The 25,977-nt window shown below is 44.2% G+C and overlaps 1 protein-coding gene and 1 long non-coding RNA gene across 2 annotated transcripts in view; one reads left to right on the top strand and one right to left on the bottom strand.

The window, feature by feature from the left end:
- The window catches only part of LOC139267136 (uncharacterized), a 41,474-nt gene extending 30,569 nt beyond the window's left edge, over nt 1-10,905 (bottom strand). Inside the window, exon 1 of the long non-coding RNA XR_011593832.1 lies at nt 10,689-10,905. This is a non-coding gene — a long non-coding RNA (uncharacterized lncRNA). The remainder of the gene's footprint in view (nt 1-10,688) is intronic.
- Nucleotides 1-25,977, top strand: part of grhl1 (grainyhead-like transcription factor 1) — a 95,400-nt gene that overhangs the window by 58,617 nt on the left and 10,806 nt on the right. The window contains exons 8-13 of the mRNA XM_070884982.1: nt 4,099-4,257; nt 13,196-13,245; nt 14,308-14,309; nt 15,147-15,274; nt 16,666-16,703; nt 23,300-23,385. Coding sequence (XP_070741083.1) covers nt 4,099-4,257; nt 13,196-13,245; nt 14,308-14,309; nt 15,147-15,274; nt 16,666-16,703; nt 23,300-23,385 — 463 coding nt within the window. The remainder of the gene's footprint in view (nt 1-4,098; nt 4,258-13,195; nt 13,246-14,307; nt 14,310-15,146; nt 15,275-16,665; nt 16,704-23,299; nt 23,386-25,977) is intronic.

Below are 25,977 nucleotides of genomic sequence, written 5' to 3' on the forward strand. Positions count from 1 at the left end.
TGTGCAAAATTTTTAACGGGTACATTGGTTGCAGAACGGGCATATAATTGGCAAATGAATTTCAACAGAGATAAGTGTGAGGTATTACATTTTAGTAAGAAAAATAAGGAGGTCGCAAATTACTTGGAAAATCGGAATCTAAATGGGATAAAGAACCAAAGAGTTCTGGGAGTACAAATACACAAATCACTGAAAGTTGTGACACAGGCAATAAGGCCATAAAAAAGGAAACCAAGTACTAGGTTTTATTTCTAGAGGGGTAGAATTGAAAACTAGAGATGTTATGCTAAACTTATATCCAACTTGGTTAGACCACACTTATTTTTTGTATTTGTTCATGGGATGTGGACGTTGCAGGCAAGACCAGTATTTATTGCCCATCCCTAATTGCCCTCAAGAAGGTAGTGGTGAGCCGGCTTCTTGAACTGCAGCAGTCTGTGTAGTGAAGATACTCCCACAGTGCTGTTAGGGAGGGTGTTACAGGATTTTGACTCAGCGACGATGAAGGAACAACGATATATTTTCAAATCTGGATGATGTGTGATTTGGAGGGGAACTTAGGGATGGTGATGTTCCCATGCGCCTGCTGCCCTTGTCTTTATAGGTGGTAGAGATCACGGGTTTGAGAGCTGCTGTCGAAGAAGCCTTGGCAAGTTGCAGCAGTGCATCTTGTAGATGTGTACTGTGTTGTGTATAGTTCTGATTGCCATATTATAAAATGGATATAGAGACACTGGAGTGGGTGCAAAAAAGATTTACAAGGATGATACCAGAACTATGAGGAAAGGATGAACAGCCTGGGTCTCTTTTCTCGAAAAGAAAAAGCTGAGGGGTGACCTAATAGAGGTCTTTAAAATTATGAAAGGTTTTGATAAGAGTAGACACAGAGAGTGTTTCCATTTGGGGAAGAGCAAAACGAGAGATTATTAATATAAGATAGTCACCAAGAAATCAAATGAGGAATTTCAGAAGAAACTTCTTTACCCAGAGAGTAGTGAGAATGTGGAACTCACTACCACAATGAGTGGTTGAAGCGAATCATATAGATGCATTTAAGGGGAAGTTAGATAACCATATGAGGGAAAAGAGAATAGAGGGTTATGCTGATAGATGAGGAAGCATGGGAGCTGATTCAATTTGAGCATAAACACCAGCATGACTCTTTCTGTGCTATATATTCTATGTAATTGGGCCAATGTGTGTAATTTTGACTGAGGTGAGTGGTGTCCATTTCATCACAGAACTGTAGTATTACCAGGAATAGTGCCCCTTTATAAGTAGATGATTAAACATCAAGATGTATCTGGTTGTGGAAAATATATTACCTGATGGTAAAAATATTACCTGATGGTGCCACTGTACAATTTCTCTGAGTTACTCTGTGTTCCCTGCCTTCCCCAGGGTCAATTTTGGGAGACAGGTGTTGTCTCTGGTTGTAACTTGCTAATATATTGCCAAATAGACAGAGAAAAATAGTTGTTGCTACATGTTGTCAGCAGAGGGCACCACATACTGAAAGACAAATACAAGCAGGTGGTTTCCATTCTTCAACATGCCCAAACACATTGAGTGGCTTTCACTATCCCAGACCTATTTCATATATAATCGGAGCAATTAGGGGAGCAAAGTTGTAAAATGACATCTATGTGATAACCTTATTCATGGGTGTCTCTACTTTGTATCTAATTAAACTCTGCTTGAAAACAAAAGCTGTTTTTTCCCTTCTCTCATTGGTGGGATTTGCATTCAATGTGTATGCCACACAATTTCTGCAGTCAGAGATAGTATGGTCCATTTGATGGAGCTGGCTTGTTAGCTTGAATGGTCTTTCTTCCTTTCAGACTTTCTCACTCTATATATCTCTTTCGCCTATTTTGTACCACATCTGCCACGTTCAGCTAGGGATCTGGGCCATAAAAAATCTGCAGGCCGCAATCCCATCAGTTACATCGGGATTATTCTCAGTGGAGCTCTCCAGCGCTGCCTTCTCTCGGAATTTAAAAATGATTATTTGTTCTTGGAATGTTGTTAATATTGTCAGGCCAGCATTTATTGTCCATCCCGAGTTGCTCTGAGAAGGTGATGCTGGGCTTTCTCCTTGAACTGCTGAAGTCCTTGTGGTGATGGTGCTCCCGCAATGGTGTTAGGCAATTTAAGATGTTTGGACTCGGGATGATTCTCTTTGGAACACCTGTAGTAATGTCCAGGGACTGGGCTGACTGGTCTCTGATAACCATAATCACTTTTCTTTGCATCAGGTATGACTCCAGCCACTGGAAGGTTTTAGCCTTTGACTCCCATTGACATGTTTTGCTAGAGCTCCTCAGCACCATACTTGCTGAAATGCTGTTTAGATGTTGCTAATTTTACCTCCTCTGGCATTCTGCTCCTCCATCTGCTGATGACTTGTTCCATCGCGTACTGATAATTGGGAGGAGGTTAATAGGGCAGTAATTGGCCAGGTTAGATTTATCCTGCTTTTTTGTGGCTAGGACATACCTGGGCAATCTTCCACATTGTCAGGTAAATGCTGTTGGTGGCCGGGGGGGGGGGGGGGGGGGGGGGGGGGGAGAAAGGGCGGTAATAGGAGTGACGGTGAGAGGAGATTAATGAGTTTAAACCCTGAATGAGCTGGGCAGGATGGTTGCTGGGAACAGGGGCTGATGCAGTTAGGTTGATGTTCTGGGCAAACCATCAACCATGAGTGCCACAGTGGGCATGACCGAGGAAACCAAGGGACTCATCGAGAAGAAACTCGAGCCTGGGGCTGGAGTAAATCGCAGCAAGTTTCTAAGAGTGCCCTATTTTGTCATTTTCTGAGTTAGAAGGTTGTGGGTTCAAGCCCCACTTGATGCTTTGAGGAAGAAATCTGGGCTGTTATTGCAGTGCACTGAGGGAATGCTGCATTGTTGGAGATGGTCTCTGCCATTTGAAATGCTAAACAGGGAGTAGAAAAAATAAATTCTAAACAGAAGCTCCGTCTGCCTGTTCAGGTTGGCATAAAAGATTCTATGAGACGATTAGAAGAATAGTAAGAAGATCGTCTTGTGCCTTGGCCAACAATCCTCCCTCAACCAACTCTGAACTGGTCATTTATCTTATTTACTGTTTGTGAGACCTGGTTATGTACAAATTGGCTGTCCTGTCTGTCTAAATAATGACCGTGTTTAAAAAGTAATTCATTGACTGTAACGTGCTTTGGGGCATCCTGAGGATGTGAGAAGTTGTGTAAACGCAAGTGTTTTCTGTCTGATTTGAAAAATAAAATTTTTAGTTGCATATAAATTAAAATATTGGTGGCTATATTTTTCACCTGTAGACAAGACAACTGCATAGAAAGAGATACAAAAAAGCAATTCGTCTTTCCATAATTATTCTACATATTATTAGAAATTCTCTGTAATCAATGGATTTCAGTCATGACATTGTTTTTTAAATGCACGAGAGAATACCTCTGTCACGCATGTATAACAAAATTGTACGCCAGTTCTGGATTATGATTTTATTTCACGTAACCCACTGAGGAAATCTCTCCCCTTGCCGTCCCCTGCAACTCCAGCCCCACCAGGTCTATTGAATGGAGTTTTCAGCGCAACTAGGAAACCAGAAACAGTGCTTTTCTATACATATTGGTCATGTTTTCATTAGTGTTCCAGCCCATCAAATATGCTAGTTGTAGGGATAGATCAATACAGATATCGACCCTTCCCAGTATAAATACTGAATGTGGTAAACTCACCCAAGGGACATTTAGGTCATAAGTTCAAGTCCACTGAAAAATCATTGCTCATTTGATCTAGTGATTGACGGGGGAATTCTGTGAGGCACCGCTCCTGGTACAGAGCCAAACTGGCAATAAGCATGGGCTGTAAAATCGGAGCTACTGTCTTCATCACCACACTTGCAACTGGTGAAGCTCAATGCTAGAAATGGAGCCTGGACCTCTCTATTTCCCACTTTTACATTGTGGTACAGGTATTGAAACTAAATATGCGGCGGTGTTTACTGCTGTCACAGTATAGTTAAAAGTATTTGTCTGCTTTACTACTTTATCCCTAACTTGCTCAGCTTAAGGTTTCTGACTGCTTCCTGTTACAGATTTTTGTCTCAGTCAACTGTCTCAGCACAGACTTCTCATCTCAAAAAGGAGTCAAAGGGCTACCATTGAACATCCAGATCGATACATACAGTTACAACACCCGAAGCAACAAACCCATCCACAGGGCCTACTGCCAGATTAAAGTCTTCTGTGACAAGGTATGCTGATGGAATAAGGGGCTTAATTTTACCCTTTATGGTGCTTTTTTTTTTGGTCAAGCATACATCATGAAGACAGACAATATCACGTGGTTAGTTTGCACCAAGTACTAAACTGTAAAGCTCCACGCTAGCAACATAAATTTGTAACAAGCCTCCTTATGTATAAGCAGTAAGGAAATGACCGAGTGCATTTTTTATGGAGCAACAGCATTGCTTCCTCCACCATTTTGTACTTTGTGCTTTGGAGAATTGGCTGTGATCTTCAATTAAGAGTTTAGTTCCCAGCCCGTCCTGTGTCTGGGATTGCCTGGGCTAAAGAAACATAGAAACATAGAAATTTACAGCGCAGAAGGAAGCTATTTCGGCCCATCGTGTCCGCGCCGGCCGACAATGAGCCACACGGCTCTCGATCAGCAGCCCTGAAGGTTACATATAAACCAATGGACAATGGCGGAAAAAGCATCCGGCCCAACCAGTCCGCCCCACACAACTGCAACACCCCATGCAACGCAACATTTTACACTCCACCCCAGTCGGAGCCATGCGACAACCCGGGACAGGCAAAAACAAAATTAAAAACCCAGGCCAATTGGGGGGGGAAAATCTGAGAAAATTCCTCTCCGACCCAGCCAGGCGATTGAAGCTAGATCAGGAGATCATTCTGGCCATATTCGATTCCCTGCAGTACTTACCATCGTATCTGTGCCAGCCAACAAGAGGTTATCCAGTCTAATCCCACTTACCAGCTCTAGTAACCCTGCAGGTCACGGCACTTCAAATGCCCATCCAAGTACCTTTTAAATGTGATGAGGGTTTCCACCTCTACCATTCTTTCAGGCAGTGAGTTCCAGACCCCCACAACCCTCTGCGTGAAGAAGCTTCATCTCAAATCCCCTCTGAACTTTCCACCAACCATCTTTAAAACTATGCCCCCTCGTAATTGACCCCTCCACCAAAGGAAATAGGCCCTTGCTATCCGCTATATCTGGGCCCCTCAATATTTTATAGACCTCAATGAGGTCTCCTCTCAGCCTCTTCTGTTCCAAAGAGAACAAACCCAGCCTATCCAATCTGTCCTCATAGCTATTATCCATTCCAGGCAGCATCCTCGTAAATCTCCTCTGCCCCCTTTTCAGTGCAATGACGTCCTTCCTACGGCAACCAGAACTGCATGCAGTATTCCAGCTGTGGCCTAACCAGAGTATTATATAATTTAAGCATAACCTCCCTGCTTTTGTATTCTGTGCATCGGCCAATAAAGACAAGCATTCCGTATGTCTTCTTAACCACCTTATCCACCTGATCCACCTGGCCTACTTTCAGGGATCTGTGGACAAGCACTCCAAGGTCCCTTTGTTAATCGACTAATTGGCCTACCGTTTAATGTGTATATCCTTTCCTTATTAGTCTTCCCCAAGTGCATTACCTCACACTTCTCCGACTTAAATTCCATTTGCCACTGCTCTGCCCACCTGACCAGTAGATTGTTATCCTCCTGCAGTCCATGACTTTCCTCTTCATTATCAACTACACAGTCAATTTTAGTGTCATCTACAAACTTCTTAATCATACCCCCATATTCAAATCTAGATCATTGATGTATACCACAAAAAGCAAGTGATCCATTACTGAGCCCTGCAGAACACCATTGGAAACATCCTTCCAGTCACAGAAACACCCATCGACCATTACCCTTTGCTTCCTATCTCTAAGCCAATTTTGGATCCAACTTGCCACTTTGTCCTGGATCCCATGGGCTTTTACCTTCGTGACCAGTCTGTCATGTGGGACCTACATGGCTATAGTAATACCCGCCCTCCTGTATGGCTCAGAGACATGGGCCATGTACAGTAGACACCTCAGGTCGCTGGAGAAATACCACTAACAATGTCTCCGCAAGATCCTGCAAATCCCCTGGGAGGACAGACGCACCAACATTAGTGTCCTCGACCAGGCTAACATCCCCAGCATTGAAGCACTCACCACACTTGATCAGCTCCGCAGGCCACATTGTTTGCATGCCTGAAACATGAGACTCCCAAAGCAAGCTCTCTACTCAGAACTCCTTCACAGCAAATGAGTCAAAAGTTGGGCAGAAGCAATGATTCAAGGACACCCTCAAAGCCTCCTTGATGAGGTGTAACATCCCCACTGACACCTGGGAGCCCCTGGCCAAAGACCGCCCTAAGTGGAGAAAGTGCATCCGGGAGGGCTCTGAGCACCTCGAGTCTCATCCGCGAGAGCATGCAGAAATCAAGTGCAGGCAGCGGAAAGAGCGTGCAGCAAACCAATCCTACCCACACTTTCCCTCATCGACTGTCTGTCCTACCTGTGACAGGGACTGTGGTTCTTGTATTGGACTGTTCAGTCACCTAAGAACTCATTTTTAGAGTGGAAGCAAGTCTTCCTTGATTCCGAGAGACTGCATATGATGATGATGATGTGGGACCTTATTAAAAGCTTTGCTAAAGTCCATATACACTACATCATACACACTACCCTCATCGATCCTCCTGGTTACCTCCTCTCAAAATTCAATCAGGTTAGTCAAACACGACCTTCCCTTAACAAATCTGTGCTGACTGTCCCCATTTAATCTTTGCCTTTCTAAATGTAGATTTATCCTGTCCTTCAAGATTTTTCACAATTTTCCCACCATTGAGGTTGGGCTGATAGGCCTGTAATTACTCGGCCTATCCCTTTCTCCCTTCTTAAACAAGAGTACCATATCAGCAGTCCTCCGGCACCATGCCCAAATCCAAAGAGGATTGGAAAATGATAGTCAAGCCTGTGCTATTTCCTGTTTTTTATTTTGCTCAACAGCCTGGGGACTTATCCACTTTCAAAGCTGCTAAACCCCTTAATACCTCCTCTCTCACTGTTTATTTAATCCAGAATTTCACATTGCCCCTTTTCTTTGTGAAAACAGACGCAAAGTATTCATTAAGAACCATACCAACATTACCCTCGTGGTCTCTAATAGGCCCTACTTTTCTTTAGTTATCCTCTTGCTCTTAATATATTTATCGAACATCTTTGGGTTTTCTTTAATTTTACTTGCCAATAATTTTTCATGCTCTCTCTTAGCATTCCTAATATCTTTTTTAATTTTACCTCTAAACTTTCTATATTCCTCCAAAGATTTTATAGTATTTAGCCATCGGTATATGACATAAGCTTCCCTTTTTTTCTTTATCCTCCCCTGTAAGTCCCCAGAGAGCCAGGGGCCCCTGCTCAAGAATTGTTATTCCCACCCTTTTTCTTTAAGTGCACATGTTTGGCCTGAGCCCTCCAGATCTCCTCCTTGAATGCCTCCCACTGTTCCGACACTGATTTACCCACAAGTATCTGTTTCTAGTCCACTGTGGCCAAATCACTTCTCAACTTAGAAAAGTTAGCTTTTCCCCAATTTGGGACTTTTATTCCTGGTCTATCCTTGTACTTATCCATAAATATCTTGAATCTGACTGAATTATGGTCACTGGCACCCAAGTGCTCTCCCATTGATACCCCCTCTACCTGCCCAGCTTTATTCCCTAAAATGAAATTCAAAACTGCCCCCTCCCATGTTAGGCTTGTTACATACTAACTAAAAAAGTTCTCTTGAATGCATTTTAAGAATTCCACACTCTCTATACCTTTCACGCTATGAATCATGCTTGACGAATCTTCTGGAATTTTTTGAGGATGTAACTAGCAGAGTGAACAAGGGAGAACCAGTGGATGTGGTGTATTTGGACTTTCAAAAGGCTTTTGACAAGGTCCCACACAAGAGATTGGTGTGCAAAATCAAAGCGCATGGTATTGGGGGTAATGTACTGACGTGGATAGAGAACTGGTTGGCAGACAGGACGCAGAGAGTCGGGATAAACAGGTCCTTTTCAGAATGGCAGGCAGTGACTAGTGGAGTGCCGCAGGGCTCAGTGTTGGGACCCCAGCTCTTTACAATATATATTAACGATTTAGATGAAGGAATTGAGTGTAATATCTCTAAGTTTGCAAATGACACTAAACTAGGTGGCGGTGTGAGCTGTGAGGAGGACGCTAAGAGGCTGCAGGGTGACTTGGACTAGTTAGGTGAGTGGGCACATGCATGGCAGATGCAATATAATGTGGATAAATGTGAGGTTACCCATTTTGGGGGCAAAAACACGAAGGCAGAATATTATCTGAATGGTGGCAGATTAGGAAAAGGGGAGGTGCAAGGAGACCTGGGTGTCATGGTTCATCAGTCACTGAAAGTGGGCATGCAGGTACAGCAGGCGGTAAAGAAGGCAAATGGTATGTTGGCCTTCATAGCTAGGGGATTTGAGTATAGGAGCAGGGAGGTCTTACTGCAGTTGTACAGAGCCTTAGTGAGGCCTCACCTGGAATATTGTGTTCCGTTTTGGTCTCCTAATCTGAGGAAGGATGTTCTTGCTATTGAGGGAGTGCAGCGAAGGTTCACCAGACTGATTCCAGGGATGGCTGGACTGTCATATGAGGAGAGACTGGATCAACTGGGCCTTTATTCACTGAAGTTTAGAAGGATGAGAGGGGATCTCATAGAAACGTATAAGATTCTGACGGGACTGGACAGGTTAGATGCGGGAAGAATGTTCCCGATGTTGGGAAAGTCTAGAACCGGGGATCTAGTCTAAGGATAAGGGGTAGGCCATTTAGGACTGAGATGAGGAGAAACTTCTTCACTCAGAGAGTTGTTAACCTGTGGAATTCCCTGCCGCAGAGAGTTGTTGATGCCAGTTCATTGGATATATTTAAGAGGGAGTTAGATATGGCCTTTATGGCTAAAGGGATCAAGGGGTATGGAGAAAAAGCAGGAAAGGGGTACTGAAGGAATGATCAGCCATGATCTTATTGAATGGTGGTACAGGCTCGAAAGGCTGAATGGCCTACTCCTGCACCTATTTTCTATGTTTCTATATTTGCCCCAATCAATATTAGGAGAGTTGAAATCCCCTACTATTACTGCCCTATGGTTTTTGGACTTCTCAGAAATTTGCCTACATATTTGCTCTTCTATCTTCCTCCCACTGTTCGGGGATCTATAATATATGCCCAGCAGTGTGATTGCCCCTTTTATATTTTTCAGTTTGACCCATATGGCCTCATTTGATGATCCCTCTAACACATCACCCTCCTCACAGCTGTAATAGTTCATTTAATCAATACCACCCCCCTCCCCTCTCTGTCTTGTCTAAAAATCCTGTAACCAGGAATATTGAGCTGCCAAACCTGCCCCTCTTTCAGCCACGTCTCTCTAATGGTCATAATTTCATTCTCCCATGTATCTACCTGTGCTCTCAGCTCATCCCCCTTATTCGCTATACTCCTTGCATTGAAGTATATTCCATTTAGCAGAGGAAGACCCCCTTGATTACTACTTACTAATCCATTTTTCCTCTATCTTACAGATTCACTTTCTACTTTCTGGCTTTCCAATTTCAGCTTTACTTCCGTCCCTTTTGAATTTGTTCTCAGATTCCCACCCCCCTGCCAAGCTAGTTTATACTCTCCCCCAACAGCACTAGCAAATCTCCCTGCGAAGATATTGGTCCTGGCACTGTTGCGGTGCAACCCGTCTGGTTTGTACAGGTCTCATCTCCACCAGAAGTGGTCCCAATGCCTCAGGAATTTAAAGCCCTCCCTCCTACAACAACTCTCCAGCCATGTGTTCATCCTCTCTATCCTTCTATTCTTGTACTCATTAGCACGTGGCACCGGTAGCAACCAGGAGATTACTATCTTTGAGGTCCTACCCTTTAATTTTTCTCCTAGCTCCCTGAATTCTGCCTGTAGGACCTCATCCCTCTTTTTACCTATGTCATTGGTCCTGATATGGAGCACGACCTCTAGCTGTTTACTCTCTCTCCCCAGAATGCCCTGCGTCCGCTCTGTAACATCCTTGACCCTGGCTCCAGGGAGACACCATACCATCCTGGAGTCACGTCTACAGCTGCAGAAAAGCCTCTCTATTCCCCTAACTATTGAATCCCCTATCACTACAGCTCTTTTATCTTTTGTCCCTGTCCCCTGTGCAGCTGAGCCACCCGTGGTGCCTTGGGCTTGGCTCTGGCTGCACTCCCCAGAGGCATCGGTGCTCAAAAGAGAATATCGGTTGGAAAGTGAGATGAACTTGGTGGGGACTCCTGCACTACCTGCGTAGTGTTCTTCCTCCGTCTGGTGTTCACCCATTTCCCCTCTCCCTGCATGCTTTTAAGCTGTGGGGTGACCACCTCCTGAAACGTGGAGCTCGAGTAGTTGAAAATGGAGACACTTCCTGCACACATGGTTGTCTAGGCCACGCCAAGCGTCCACGACTTCCCAGATGCCACAGGATGTGCAGTCCACAGGACTGAGCTGCCCTGTCATCCCTCTAATTAAACTTAGCTGATTAAGAATAAAAAGAGAGAGAGAGAGATACTTACCAATCAAACAGCCAGCCATTTACTTGCCCAGATGAGAGCTGTGAGCTCCTCGCCGACCTCCAACCTTCCTGCTCCTCGGACTCCTGACCTCCCGAACTCTCAGATCTCCGGGCCTCCCGAGCTCACGGAGCTCCCGAACTCACGGACCTCCTCGGGTTTCCCGAACTCACGGACCTCCCGAACTCACGGAACTCCTCGGGTATCCCGAACTCACGGACCTCCCGAACTCACGAGCCTCCTTGGGTTTCCTGAACTCACGGAGCTCCCGAACTCACGGACCTCCTTGGGTTTCCTGAACTCACGGACCTCCCGAACTCACGGAACTCCTCGGGTTTCCTGAACTCACGGAGCTCCCGAACTCACGGACCTCCTTGGGTTTCCTGAACTCACCGACTGCTCTGGCCTCAAGAATAGCGACATTCTCTTCTGTAGCTTTTAATGGACCAACTTGCTCCATGTCAGGAGTAGCACCTTGCAAAATCCACCCTATAAAAGAAAAACTTATATTTATATAGCGCTTTTCATAACCACCTGATGTCTCAAAGCGCTTTACAGCCAATGAAGTACTTTTGGAGTGTAGTCACTGTTGTAATGTGGGAAATGCAGCAGCCAATTTGCGCACTGCAAGCTCCCACAAACAGCAATGTAATAATGATCAGATAATCTGTTGATTGAGGGATAAATATTGGCCAGGACTCTGGGGATAACTCTCCTGTTCTTCTTTGAAATAGTAGCATAGGATCATTTACATCCATCTGAGATTTAACGTCTCATCCAAAAGACGGCATCTCCGACAGTGCAGCACTCTCTCAGCACTGCACTGGTATGTCAGCCTAGATTTATGAGCTCAAGTTCCTGGAGTGGGACTTCAGCCCAAAACCTTCTGACTCAGAAGCAACTGCGCTACCCACTGAGCCACAGACTGCACTCCAAAAAAGTATTTCATTGACTGTAAAGCATTTTGGGATGTCATGAGGTTGTCAAAAGTACTATATAAATGCAAGTCTTTCTTTAAGTTGAAGAAAGTATTGCACAAAATACATTTGATAGATGGTAAAACAGAGGGCAGCCAAGCAACAATATAATAAGGACTGCATCTCGTATAAAGTTACAACTCGTCCAGCACATTCTTCACAGGACCATGTAATAGGGCAAATTGCACATTGTCTGCAAAGGGAACAGCCTGCTGATCAAACTGTCCTTTTCTCATTGCATACTTACATTCCTATACAACTGAAAAATAAATGATAAATGCACATAGATTGGAAGTGAATAATAATACAGTGCTCTTTTCTAAATGCCAGCCTTGTTTAGGTAGCAGGCTTGTAAGAGGCACATTTAGCATTATGTAAAAGATGATGGGGGTAATTTTGACTTTTGGCAGTAGTGTAAGTGGGGTGCTATCAGATTGGCCACCCGTTACAAATCAATTGAAGTCAATAGAAATGATGATCAGGAGAGGTGTACAATGGCCAGTTGATCAAATAGCACCATTTTACACTATTGCCCAAAGCTAAAATTATCTCCAATCTATTTGACAAATTATTTACCAAACAACAACTCTGCTTTGTTCTTGACAGGCCACAAAAATGGTCACATTCTGGTTTCCATATTTACAAAAGGATATACTTGCTTTGGAGGTAGTTCAGAGAAGGTTCACGAGGTTGAGTCCGGAGATGAGGGGATTGACTTATGAGAAAAGGTTCAGTAGGTTGGGCCTCTACTCATTGGAATTCAGAAGAATGAGACGTGATCTTATCAAAATGTATAAGATTATGAGGCGGCTTGACAAGGTGGATGCAGAGAGGATGTTTCCATTGATAGGGCAGCCTAGAACTAGGGGGCATAATTTTAGAACTGAGATGAGGAGGAATTTCTTCTCTGAGGGTTGTAAATCTGTGGAATTCATTGCCTCAGAGCTATGGAAGCTGGGACATTGAATAAATTTAAGACCGAGGTAGACAGTTTCTTAACCGATAAGGGATTAAGAGGTTATGGGGAGCAGGCGGGGAAGTGGACCTGAGTCCATGATCGGATCAGCCATGATCGTATTAAATGGTGGAACAGGCTCGAGGGGCCGTATGGTCTACTCCTGCTCCTATTTCTTATGTTCCTGTGACTATTCCATAAATTCTATAGGCCAGAGGTAGATACCTCACTGCAAAAGTTGGATATTATTTAGAGTGCTTGCTGTGAGTATTTTGCCTTTTTATTTGCTTGTTGGAGCAATATTTTGCAAACTAGTACAATTGCTGGGACTGGAAATCTGTCCAGTATTCAGCTACCTATACTTCAGGTAGAGGAAGGAAGGTTCCCTCTTTATGCTGAGTAACTAGTGTAGCAGACTGAACTGTACGCAGGGGCATGTGCTGGGAGCTCTGTTGGTGGCCATGTTATTGAGATGACCTGCTTAAAGCAATTTCTCCTTTAATGCCGTGTAAATAATCTTGGAAACGGCAGTGAAATTAGTAAGATGATTTTTTTTTGCATGTGACATTGATATACAGGGTGCCGAACGAAAGATACGTGATGAGGAGCGTAAGCAATCTCGTAAAAAGTCCAAATCCAGTGACGGCAGTTCCCATCTGAACACCTGTGAGTATTGAAGTATGTAAAAGTTACAAAACCAGGAGAATGTGTGTGGATATTGTAAAGAGTAAAAAGATGTCACATATTAGGTTTTACACAGGTTTTGAGGTTACAGATTGAGCTAGAGGGTTGTTTCATTTTGATTTTTTTTAACATGGTAATTGTGACATTTATCAGTTTTCAAAATAAGAACAACCTGTAAATTTTGCAAATATCATTTTTTCAATCTGACCAATGCACTGTAGATTTGTTACATTTTTCAGAAGGCATTCGATAAGGTGCCACATAAAAGGTTACGACACAAGATAAAAGCTCACAGGGTTGTGGGCAATATATTAGCATGGATAGCGGATTGGCTAGCTGACAGAGAACAGAGTGTGGGGATAAATGGGTCATTTTCCAGTTGGCAGGCTGTAACTAATAGAGTGCTGCAGGGTTTGGTGCTGGGGCCTCAACTATTTACAATCTATATTAATGACTTGGATGAAGGGACCGAGTGTAATGTAGCCAAGTTTGCTGATGATACAAGTTGTGAGGAGGACACAAAAAATCTGCAAAGGGATATAGACAGGCTAAGTGAGTGAGCAAAAATTTGGCAGATGGAGTATAATGTGGGAAAATGTGAGGTTATCCACTTTGGCAGAAAAAATAAAAAAGCAAATTATTTTTTAAATGGGCAGAAATTACAAAATGCTGCAGTATAGAGGGATCTGGGGGTCTTTGTGCATGAAACACAAAGTTAGCAAGCAGGACAGCAAGTAATCAGGAAGGCAAAAGGAATGTTGGCCTTTATTGCAAAGGGGATAGAGTATAAAAGCAGGGAAGTCCTGCTACAACTGTACAGAGTATTGGTGAGGCCACACCTAGAGTACTGCATACAATTTTGGTGTCCGTATTTAAGGAAGGATATACTTGCATTGGAGACAATTCAGAAAAGGTTCACTAGGTTGATTTCTGAGATGGGAGGGTTGACTTATGAAGAAAGGTTGAGCAGGTTGGGCCTATACTCATTGGAGTTCAGAAGAATGAGAGGTGATTTTATTGCAACGTATAAGATTCTGAGAGGGTTCGACAAGTTAGATGCAGAGAGAATGTTTCCCCTCATGGGGAAATCTAGAACTTGGGGGCATAGTTTCAGAATAAGGGGTTGCCCATTTAGAATTAAGATAAGGAGGAACTTATTTTCTCAGAGGGTCGTAAATCTGTGGAATTCCCTGCCCCAGAGAGCTGTGGAGGCTGGGTCATTGAATATATTTAAGATTAAGTTAGACAGATTTTTGAGCAATAAGGGAGTGAATGGTTCTGAGGAGCAGGCATGGAAGTGGAGCTGAGCCCAAGATCAGATCAGCCACGATCTTATTAAATGGCGGAGCAGGCTCGAGGGGCCAAATGGCCTACTCCTTCTCCTATTTCTTATGCTCAGGAGATCATTGAGACATACTTTCCCTTTCTTTGCCTTATGGAAAAATTATCAATTTTGAGATACTTTCTTGTGATGATTATTGTATAAATATTAGGTATAGTTTGGGGGTTCCAGTGAGAATTTGTTGTACTGTAGGTTAACAGAAGTGTGATAGTCCAATGCCAATGGATAAAGACATTGCTCTATCATTTATTAAAAGTACTGTTATAGACACAATCTTATAAACAACCAACTTCTGAGTAATGATCATTTAATTGTAGGCAGCTAACATTTAATTTGACTGTCAGTTTAAAACTTGCTGGTTGATTTTTTTGATCTTTTTCAAAACAACCTAACCATGTCACTTTAATATGTACTGGGTCAAATCCCCAACTAATGCAATTCATCACCATTGGTCATTGCACAATCATTTCTTCTTACTCCCATTTTGTGATTTTTGTTTGCAGTGCACGACCCAAAGTTACCGTTGATTCCCAGCTACAAGCAGACGGAGGCCACTATCTTCAAGTTAATTCTCGACCTTATCATTCAGCCAGTTCTCTTCATTCCTGAAGTCCAGCAGCGACCTGTGCTTGTACGTCTCACCTTTAGTTTGATATGAGCTTCTTTGTGTTTTTGTGAATGATTTGTGCTGTAGCTGATTTCACTTTTAGCATTGCAGTAACAGAATGCATTACTTGATAATGCTACAGAAGTAATTTACTTTTCAAGAAAAACAGAATGGCTTCTGACATTTCCTTTTCAGTTGGGTATAACCAATTATTTCATCAGAAAAAGAGAGTTCAACTTCAACGGCCCACCTTTTTGTTTTAGTTAAAAATTGTTCACCATTAATACTTTCTTGATATTGTTGGATTTGGATGTGATTTTAAGAGATTATGGGGCCGAAATTGCCATCCGCCTGAAATGGGGTGCACCTACCGATTTTTTTTTTCCGGTGCTCTGTCTGCCCCAATGCATGGGGCGGATATTCCGGCGATTTTCAGCTCTTTGGCTTAGATCTCCAGTCGGAGCGGTGTTGGTGTGGGGAGAGGGGCGGAAGTGGGGGGGCGTGGCGGAGTAGCCGACGCTCCAAGTCATCAGCGCCGCGCTGATGACGTCATCGCGATGGCGTGTCACAACGTCCCTCCCCTTCGGTTAAAAGGGAGGGCCGCTGCGAACTCTGCAGCCGCTTTAGTGGCAAACACTGGGCCACCAGGGAGGGTTTCAGCGGGGGGGGGTGCCATTCTGCCTGTTGGCAGCCTGGCCGAACCGGCAGGCATAATTGTCGGCCCGGCCTGGCAGTCAGCCGACAATGAAAAGTAAAATTGAGTCGCCGGCAGCGCCACGTCCCCTTTAAAGGCCGTCACGCCGCCCAGCCACAAAAAAGGTACCGACAGAAAAAGCTGTCAGTGGCACCGGCCGGCCCTGGCACCGCTCCCTCGGGGCAATTCCGGATAGGGGCAATTTCCCATGGGGCAATTTCGGAAAGGGGGTCGCCGCCGGTCAGTAAGGGGTCGGCCAGGCACGACGCGGCGGGAAAATGGGCTGGGCAGTCCCCTACACCATTCCAAAAATAAAGGAGGGCAATATCCAAAATGGCGGCCCCTCAGTGGCGACTAGACGGCCAGTCCGCATCCACCCGTGGTTGCCGCATTCAGAAAGGAGCAATAGAAAGGAGCAATTTCAGCCCCTATATCTTATACAATACCCTCAAGCACAAAAAAGGAAAATCTGCCTCTAGAACTACAGAAATTATTTATACTTCATTGCAGGAACATACAAGCAGATGCTTTCTGCTCCTCAAATTCTCCTAAGCTCTCCAAGGCCATTAGTTAGTTAATTCTGAACTTGAGGATTGGTTGGTAGATTACTGAAGCAGGGATACTCCAAGTTATTAAATACTCCAAGTTATTAAGCTTTATGACAATTGGGATTTTATTATAGTCAGATTAACTAGTGATGGCATTCTGTGTCTTTTCACAGGGATTCACTGCTGGAGCCAATGAGCTAGAAGGTGAAGGGTAAGTTTGTTCTTCAATTCATTTCAAAATTTATGCTGATATTCAGTTCACTCTTCATATGTTTTATTCTCCATTATATTGTAGTTTATTTGTGGCCCAGTTATACTGCAATACAATAAAGATGTCAGTGTCAACAGCACGATTGACAGTGTGGGTTAAACAACAACCACGTTGAGTGAGAAAAAGCGGAGATTTCTTTAAATCCAATTTTCTTCCCTTTCCTCTTGAAGTGCTGACTGTACAAGATCATAGTTCCAGCTGGTAACTAACCTTCAGCACCTCGGAAAAGTCATCATTAGTAAGCCCACACGATGAGTGTCGGCAGGCTATTCAACTGTGGAGTGCATCACAACCAAGGCTGATCCTGTTCTCACCCAGTCATCCTTTGTGACTGTGACAAAGGCAAATTATCCCTCCTCGTCATTCTTGATTTGTCTGCAGCCTTTGACACGGTTGACCACTCCATCCTCCTCCAACGCCTCTCATCTGTCGTCCGCTGGGTGGGACTGCACTTGCCTGTTCCATTCTTATCTATCTAATTGTAGTCAGAATCACCTGCAACGGATTCTCTTCCTGCTCCCGCATCATTACCTCTGGTATCCCCCAAGGACTTATCCTTGGCCCCCTCCTGGTTCTCATCTACATGTTGCCCCTTGGCGACATCATCCAGAAATACAGCATCAGTTTCCATATGTACACTGATGACACCCAGCTCTATCTCACTACCACTTCTCTCGACCCCTCCACTGTCTCTAAATTGTCAAACTGCTTGTCTGACATCCAGTTCTGGATGAGCAGAAATTTTTTCCAATTAAATATTGGGAAGACTGAAGCTATTGTTTTCGGTCCCCGCCACAAACTCCGTTCCTTAGACACTGACTCCATCCCTCTCCCCAACTTCTGTCTGAGGCTGAACCACACTGTTCGCAACTTTGGTGTCATATTTGACCCTGAAATGAGCTTCCAACCACATATCCGTGGCATAACTAAAACCGCTTATTTCCACCTCTGTAACATTGCTCGTGTCCGCCCTTGCCACAGCTCATTTGCTGCTGAAACCCTCATCCATGTCTTTGTTACCTCTAGACTTGACTGTTCCAACGCACTTCTGGCTGACCACCCACATTCTACCCTACATAAATTGGAGGTGATCCAAAACTCGGATGCCTGTGTCCTAACTCGCACCAAGTTCCGCCCACCCATCACCCTTGTGCTCGCTGACCCACATTGGCTCCCGATTAAACAATGCCTTAATTTCAAAATTCTCATCCTTGTTCTCAAATCCCTCCATGGCCTTGCCTTTCCCTATCTCTGTAATCTCCTCCAGCCCCACAACCCCTCCCCCTCCCCCGCCTCCCCCCCGAGATATCTGCGCACCTCTAATTCTGCCCTCTTGAGCATCCCTGATTATAATCGCTCAACCATTGGTGGCCGTGCCTTCTGTTGCCTAGGCTCTAAGTGCTGGAATTCCCTGCCTAAACCACTCCGCCTCTCTTTCCTCCTTCAAGATGCTCTGTAAAACCTACCTCTTTGACCAAGCCTTTGATCACATGCCCGAATTTCTCCTTATGTGGCTTGGTGTCGATTTATTTGTTTCATAATACTCCTGTGAAGCACCTTGGGACGTTTTACTATGTTTAAGGTGCTATATATATACAAGTTATTGTTGCCGCCCAGTCTGAGTCAGTGCTTCCCGCAGGATAGAAGAGAAATAAAAACGGGGGAAAATTGGAAGGACGAAGTTAAAATGTGATTGTATTGCAGTTCAGGTGGAACATGAGCAGTGCAGACCATCAGGTTTGCCCAATAATTTTATGATGACTATATCCTTTTTATGACATCCAGTTTTTTAAATTTCCACCTCCACAAATATTAATAATAGTAATAATGAGCTCAAAATTGGCCAGGAGTTGCTCCATTTTTTTGGAGCAACTTGATTTTTCTGGAGTATCTTAAAAATCCACATTTTGCACATTCAATTTGCGCCAGTGTAAGTGAGTTAGTTATGATTTTTTTAGTTTAGTTTTATTTTTTTCAAAAGGGGCGTTACCAGCCACCTATGCCCGTTTTGGCCACTTAGGCCACTTTGGCCAGCTAATAGTTACTCCAAACTAACTTAGGCCAGCATATGTGGCCGCTTGTGAAAACCCTTGCGGAGAGTTAAGAAATCAGCGCAGGTAGGTACATCGGAGGCCAGCAGAACTTAATGACTTGACTAAAGAATGTGAATAGGATCAAACAGCTATACAGGATATCATATGACAAACTTCAAAGTTAATTTACTATACAACAGAAGCATTCATGGAAGCGTAAACTACAAAAATAAAAGAAGTAAAGAGACAAAACATACTTAATTTTTTCAAAATATCCAAATGAAAATTAGAAGTACTCCTGCTCATAATTCTTATGTTCTCCCAGTCGCCTAAGCTCACCCACCATCAGCCCACCCCTTACAAACAACTCTACCTCCTGGAGTCGGGGATCAGACCCTCTAGGATCAGAACAGCACCTGGGGTCAGAGATCGGACATATCTGGGGATCAGATCTCCCCTAGAGGTCGAGGATCAGACTGCCCACGGGATCGGAACCCCCTACCCCCATGGGGTCAGTGATCGAAACCACCCTGAGGTTCGGAATTTCCCCACCCCCGGGGATCAAAACTCCCCTCCCCCTCCCCCACCCATCCCTGCAACCCCGGCTTGGGCCCCACACCAACCTGCTTGTTGTGGCCTTCTATCCAGCATTCCCCCCCCCCCCCCCCGACCTGAAGCCAGACTGTCAATCTTCAGCCCGGGAAGGCATCGGGCTGGCCTGTGGGGGAGGCCACTCGGCCTGGGATAGGGGCAGGACGCGCGCACAGATGCTGAGGGGGCGAGGAGCTACTGTGTATGCGCGCACACTCCAATGCGCATGTGGAGAGCAGCCGGCACTGTTTTTGGCGCAGGGCCCTAACTCCGCCCCCGAATCGACTGGCCACGCTACGCGAGGATCTGGGAGAGGCCGGACAGCGTACAAAGTCGGGAGGATTTTTTCCAGTGCACTTCTCATCCTAGAAAATAAGATAGTGCGCCGAAAAATGGCAGGGGCCAAATTTGAGCCCTATATGTGTAACCCTTCACTTTTAATTAGCTTGTTCTGTTTAATTGTATTTATTTGCGCATTTGTACAAAGAGGTTTTATTCATGACACTGGTTTAAAGATGCAAGAATATTTTACCTATTAACTGGCATTGCAATCTGTTGAAAATTTATACCTGTATCTTCTATATTTTTCATGCTGATCGTACATCTGGAACTACAGAAACTGGTTAGATTTTATTTCAGAAAGTTACCAGCGAAACATGCAATATACCAGGGCTATGAGCTCTTCTTAAACTCTTTTATTCACTGGAAAGAGAAAATAACTGAGAAACAGGAAAGCCAAATGAATTATTTGTTTGACTTTTTGTTGGTTGGTATGACAGAGGCAGGAGAAGGGGGAGGGCAGGAGATGGGGACAGGGCAGGGGTAGGGGAGGCAGGGCAGGAGTTGGCAGGGGCAAATGGTTGGGGAGGGCAGTAGTGGTTTGATAAAATAAAATATCTTATAGGAATAGTAGCTGTATAGAAACCTTACAAGTCTATTATCCTCATTGATTTGAATTATCCACGCTGTTGTCTCTTGAGTTTCCTTCTTTCTGCTTTATCCTAAATACTTTGTGATTTTAAATACAAGAGATGCGTTTACAGCGTAATGCTTGAGAAGATAAAGCCCTTCACATAATCCTGATTAATAGTTACATTTCCCTACTACTATGAGGACTAATCTCAATACAGAGTGGACATGCACTCTCACTCTGCAGTTTATTCCCTTATTTCACTATGTAATAGGCTAGATATTTCTGCTGATTGTAATCGGTGCAATCACTTTTCCACCTGATGCTAACATTAAAATTGCCAAGTGTATAACTTTCCACTACTTACTCGCCCTGTAAATAAGAAGCTATTACTAAGACTGCCAGTAGGGGGCTGACCTTCCTGCCCACACCCAGTGTTTCTCTGTGTGGTAACATTACTGGTAGCCTGACCGAAGCAGCTGTTATTCTTGGAGCAGTAGCAATCTTCTGCCCACTGGGTGTTTCTGACATCTCAGATGGTTTGAGAAGTGGTTGCCTTCTCCACCAACACTGCCAATACCAAAGCCAACTCCCACCTCTGCTGAGTACTTTAGCCTCTTTTTACTCCTCAGTGTTTATGTGGGTCCACATTCAATGGCCAAAGGTGAACAGGACAAAGCAGTTTATGGAGGATGAAGCTGGCTATGGGAGACTTGTAGTACTGAATGTATTTGTAGGTACAAATTCAGAAGTAAAGCTGAACCGAAGAGACAGGGAGGGTCAGAGCATCAAAGAGACTTAGTTTCAAGTGGGTCAAGGCCAACTTGGATTCTTAACAGTATTTGAAACATCTATTGTATCAAACATGCATCTCCTTTAGATCTATCGCCATGAAAATCCAACCTCTGTTTACTGTACCAAATAGTATCAGTCCCGATCCTTTTAGAGTGCCCGAGATGACAGTGCACATACATATCCCATTTGTGATCGATTTTCAACAAATCTGCAATTTTCACAATTTCAACGACCTCTTTGTAAACAATGAAAACTGCAACTTTGGCAATCCATAAGGGGAAAATGCAGAAAATGTTTTTTTCAGAAAATTGTGCATTTAATTCCTAATGATTAGCAATATACCACTACACTGGTCTTCTGAACAGTACATAGAAACATAGAAAATAGGTGCAGGATTAGGCCATTCGGCCCTTCTAGCCTGCACCGCCATTCAATGAGTTCATGGCTGAACATTCAACTTCAGTACCCCATTCCTGCTTTCTCACCATACCCCTTGATTCCCCTAGTAGTAAGGACTACATCTAACTCCTTTTTGAATATATTTAGTGAATTGGCCTCAACAACTTTCTGTGGTAGAGAATTCCACAGGTTCACCACTCTCCGGGTGAAGAAATTCCTCCTCATCTCGGTCCTAAATGGCTTACCCCTTATCCTTAGACTGTGTCCCCTGGTTCTGGACTTCCCCAACATTGGGAACATTCTTCCTGCATCTAACCTGTCGAACCCCGTCAGAATTTTAAACGTTTCTATGAGGTCCCCTCTCATTCTTCTGAACTCCAGTGAATACAAGCCCAGTTGATCCAGTCTTTCTTGATAGGTCAGTCCCGCCATCCCGGGAATCAGTCTGGTGAACCTTCGCTGCACTCCCTCAATAGCAAGAATGTCCTTCCTCAGGTTAGGAAACCAAAACTGTACACAATACTCCAGGTGTGGCCTCACCAAGGCCCTGTACAACTGTAGCAACACCTCCCTGCCCCTGTACTCAAATCCCCTCACTATGCAGGCCAACATGCCATTTGCTTTCTTAACCGCCTGCTGTACCTGCATGCCAACCTTCAATGACTGATGTACCATGACACCCAGGTCTCGTTGCACCTCCCCTTTTCCTAATCTGTCACCATTCAGATAATAGTCTGTCTCTCTGTTTTTACCACCAAAGTGGATAACCTCACATTTATCCACATTATACTTCATCTGCCATGCATTTGCCCACTCACCTAACCTATCCAAGTCGCTCTGCAGCCTCATAGCATCCTCCTCGCAGCTCATACTGTCACCCAACTTAGTGTCATCCGCAAATTTGGAGATACTACATTTAATCCCCTCGTCTAAATCATTAATATACAGTGTAAACAGCTGGGGCCCCAGCACAGAACCTTGCGGTACCCCACTAGTCACTGCCTGCCATTCTGAAAAGTCCCCATTTACTCCTACTCTTTGCTTCCTGTCTGACAACCAGTTCTCAATCCATGTCAGCACACTACCCCCAATCCCATGTGCTTTAACTTTGCACATTAATCTCTTGTGTGGGACCTTGTCGAAAGCCTTCTGAAAGTCCAAATATGCCACATCAATTGGTTCTCCCTTGTCCACTCTACTGGAAACATCCTCAAAAAATTCCAGAAGATTTGTCAAGCATGATTTCCCTTTCACAAATCCATGCTGACTTGGACCTATCATGTCACTTCTTTCCAAATGCGCTGCTATGACATCCTTAATAATTGATTCCATCATTTTACCAACTACCGATGTCAGGCTGACCGGTCTATAATTCCCTGTTATCTCTTCCTCCTTTTTAAAAAAGTGGGGTTACATTGGCTACCCTCCACTCCATAGGAACTGATCCAGAGTCAATGGAATGTTGGAAAATGACTGTCAACGCATCCGCTATTTCCAAGGCCACCTCCTTAAGTACTCTGGGATGCAGTCCATCAGGCCCTGGGGATTTATCGGCCTTCAATCCCATCAATTTCCCCAACACAATTTCCCGACTAATAAGGATTTCCCTCAGTTCCTCCTCCTTACTAGACCCTCCGACCCCTTTTATATCCGGAAGGTTGTTTGTGTCCTCCTCAGTGAATACCGAACCAAAGTACTTGTTCAATTGGTCCGCCATTTCTTTGTTCCCCGTTATGACTTCCCCTGATTCTGACTGCAGGGGACCTACGTTTGTCTTTACTAACCTTTTTCTGCAATTAATCTTTCAGATCAGGGATAAAGAGGCTGTCGTACCTGCCTGATGAAGAGTTTGGTTCACCCTGTAAGATCCTCAGGATAGAAGAACCAAAGAAAGGTAAATGTTTCTGGTGGACTGGAGATATGGAGTAGATGTTATTTCATCAAAAATGTCATTGCGAAATGGTAGAAGTCGCAACTGTACCAACTTTGTGTAGTCCATGTGAACTAAAAATAGTTTTGGGGAAAAAGAACATGACTTCCAAGAATAAATAACGTGACCTGTTTTGGTTTGAGATGTAATTTGTTTGGTTTCACTCTTTTTAAAAAAAAATTCTATGGGTTTGAAATGACACCGTGATATCGGCAATGTCTCCTGGTCCCCCAATGCTTCGAATTTCAAATCCCCATCCTCATGTTGAAATCCTTCACCCCTCCCTATCGCTGTAACCTCCTCCTGCCCTGCACCCACCTTACAAACGCTTCGTTCTTCTGACTCTGGCCTTTTGTGGAACTCCCTTCCCTTCGTCCCACTATTGCCGGCTGTATGTTTCACATTTTATTATGCTCTTTGCTTTGATGCACAATGGGAGGATTTGTTTTGTTGGAAAAACATAGAAACATAGAAAATAGGTGCAGGAGCAGGCCATTCAGCCCTTCTAGCCTGCACCGCCATTCAATGAGTTCATGGCTGAACATGAAACTTCAGTACCCCCTTCCTGCTTTCTCGCCATAACCCTTGATCCCCCGAGTAGTAAGGACTTCATCTAACTCCCTTTTGAATATATTTAGTGAATTGGCCTCAACAACTTTCTGTGGTAGAGAATTCCACAGGTTCACCACTCTCTGGGCGAAGAAGTTTCTCCTCATCTCGGTCCTAAATGTCTTACCCCTTATCCTCAGACTGTGACCCCTGGTTCTGGACTTCCCCAACATTGGGAACATTCTTTCTGCATCTAACCTGTCTAAACCCATCAGAATTTTAAACGTTTCTATGAGGTCCCCTCTCATTCTTCTGAACTCCAGTGAATACAAGCCCAGTTGATCCAATCTTTCTTGATAGGTCAGTCCCGCCATCCCGGGAATCAGTCTGGTGAACCTTCGCTGCACTCCCTCAATAGCAAGAATGTCCTTCCTCAAGTTAGGAGACCAAAACTGTACACAATACTCCAGGTGTGGCCTCACCAAGGCCCTGTACAACTGTAGCAACACCTCCCTGCCCCTGTATTCAAATCCCCTCGCTATGAAGGCCAACATGCCATTTGCTTTCTTAACCGCCTGCTGTACCTGCATGCCAACCTTCAATGACTGATGTACCATGACACCCAGGTCTCGTTGCACCTTCCCTTTTCCTAATCTGTCACCATTCAGATAATAGTCTGTCTCTCTGTTTTTACCACCAAAGTGGATAACCTCACATTTATCCACATTATACTTCATCTGCCATGCATTTGCCCACTCACCTAACCTATCCAAGTCACTCTGCAGCCTCATAGCATCCTCCTCGCAGCTCACACTGCCACCCAACTTAGTATCATCCGCAAATTTGGAGATACTGCATTTAATCCCCTCGTCTAAATCATTAATGTACAATGTAAACAGCTGGGGCCCCAGCACAGAACCTTGCGGCACTCCACTAGTCACTGCCTGCCATTCTGAAAAGTACCCGTTTACTCCTACTCTTTGCTTCCTGTCTGACAACCAGTCCTCCATTATACTCCCCTTTTGCCTTGTATAAAAGGCCATCCTGACAATAGTAGAGCAGAGGGGACAACTCCAGGACACACTTTCAACTCCGGGACATACTTTCAACTCCAAACACCGTAGGAACAAGGGAGAATGATTGTCATATTGCTATGAGAGCCTCGCTGAGACTCTTGGGGTTGCAGCCCAGGTGGGGGTGCTGACTGTTTCCTCACTGGCATTCTAACCACTTGTCACAAGGCTTGTTGCACCAATCTTTTCCTGTTTAGAAACTTTCTATTCATACTAAGAAATTATTCAGGAATGCCACAAATAGGTGGCTGGAATGTGATTTAATTAATTTGTGAGGTTAAAGAGCATCAGTTGCACTACCAATTGAGATCCATTAGATAATTTCCCATGGGTGAGCTGAAGCAAGCAAAACTTAAATTAAATTTTTTGCTGTGAAAGCAATAAATCATTTGATTGGGAGAAATAATATTGTAATAGATTGCATGCACAATGGCTGCTACATTGCTGTGCTACAAGAAGCCCTGCTTAGTGAGAGGGAGAGTATTCAGATTCGGTGTGATGCAGGGGCAGGGCTAAAATAGGGGTAGAAGATTTAGGAAAGAGACAAAGGTAGTAACATCAAAGGATGGTTCTCCGGTGTGAAAATCCAATATAGTCATATTTAGCCAGGAATTCTTAGACCTGGAAATTTGTCTCGGGCGATAGTGAAATACGTGCGATATCGGATCAGCCGCCTGTTATACCCAGCGCCTGATATTCAGTGTCATTGATTGCAGTAGAGCTGAATATCAGGCACTGCGTATATTGGGCGGCCGGTCTGATACCGTCCATTTTGCGTCACTGCCCGAGACAAATTTCTAGGCCTTGATGTCTTAATTACTTAAAATGTACTTTGTTCTGGTGAGTAGATGATTGTTGCTTGTTCTTGGATACCCATATAAGGAACAAAAGTAGTTTTGTGAAAACTATTCATTGAGTGTTGCCTGATGGACTG

This window comes from Pristiophorus japonicus, chromosome 7 (genome assembly GCF_044704955.1).
Source record: "Pristiophorus japonicus isolate sPriJap1 chromosome 7, sPriJap1.hap1, whole genome shotgun sequence".
NCBI lineage: Eukaryota > Metazoa > Chordata > Chondrichthyes > Pristiophoridae > Pristiophorus > Pristiophorus japonicus.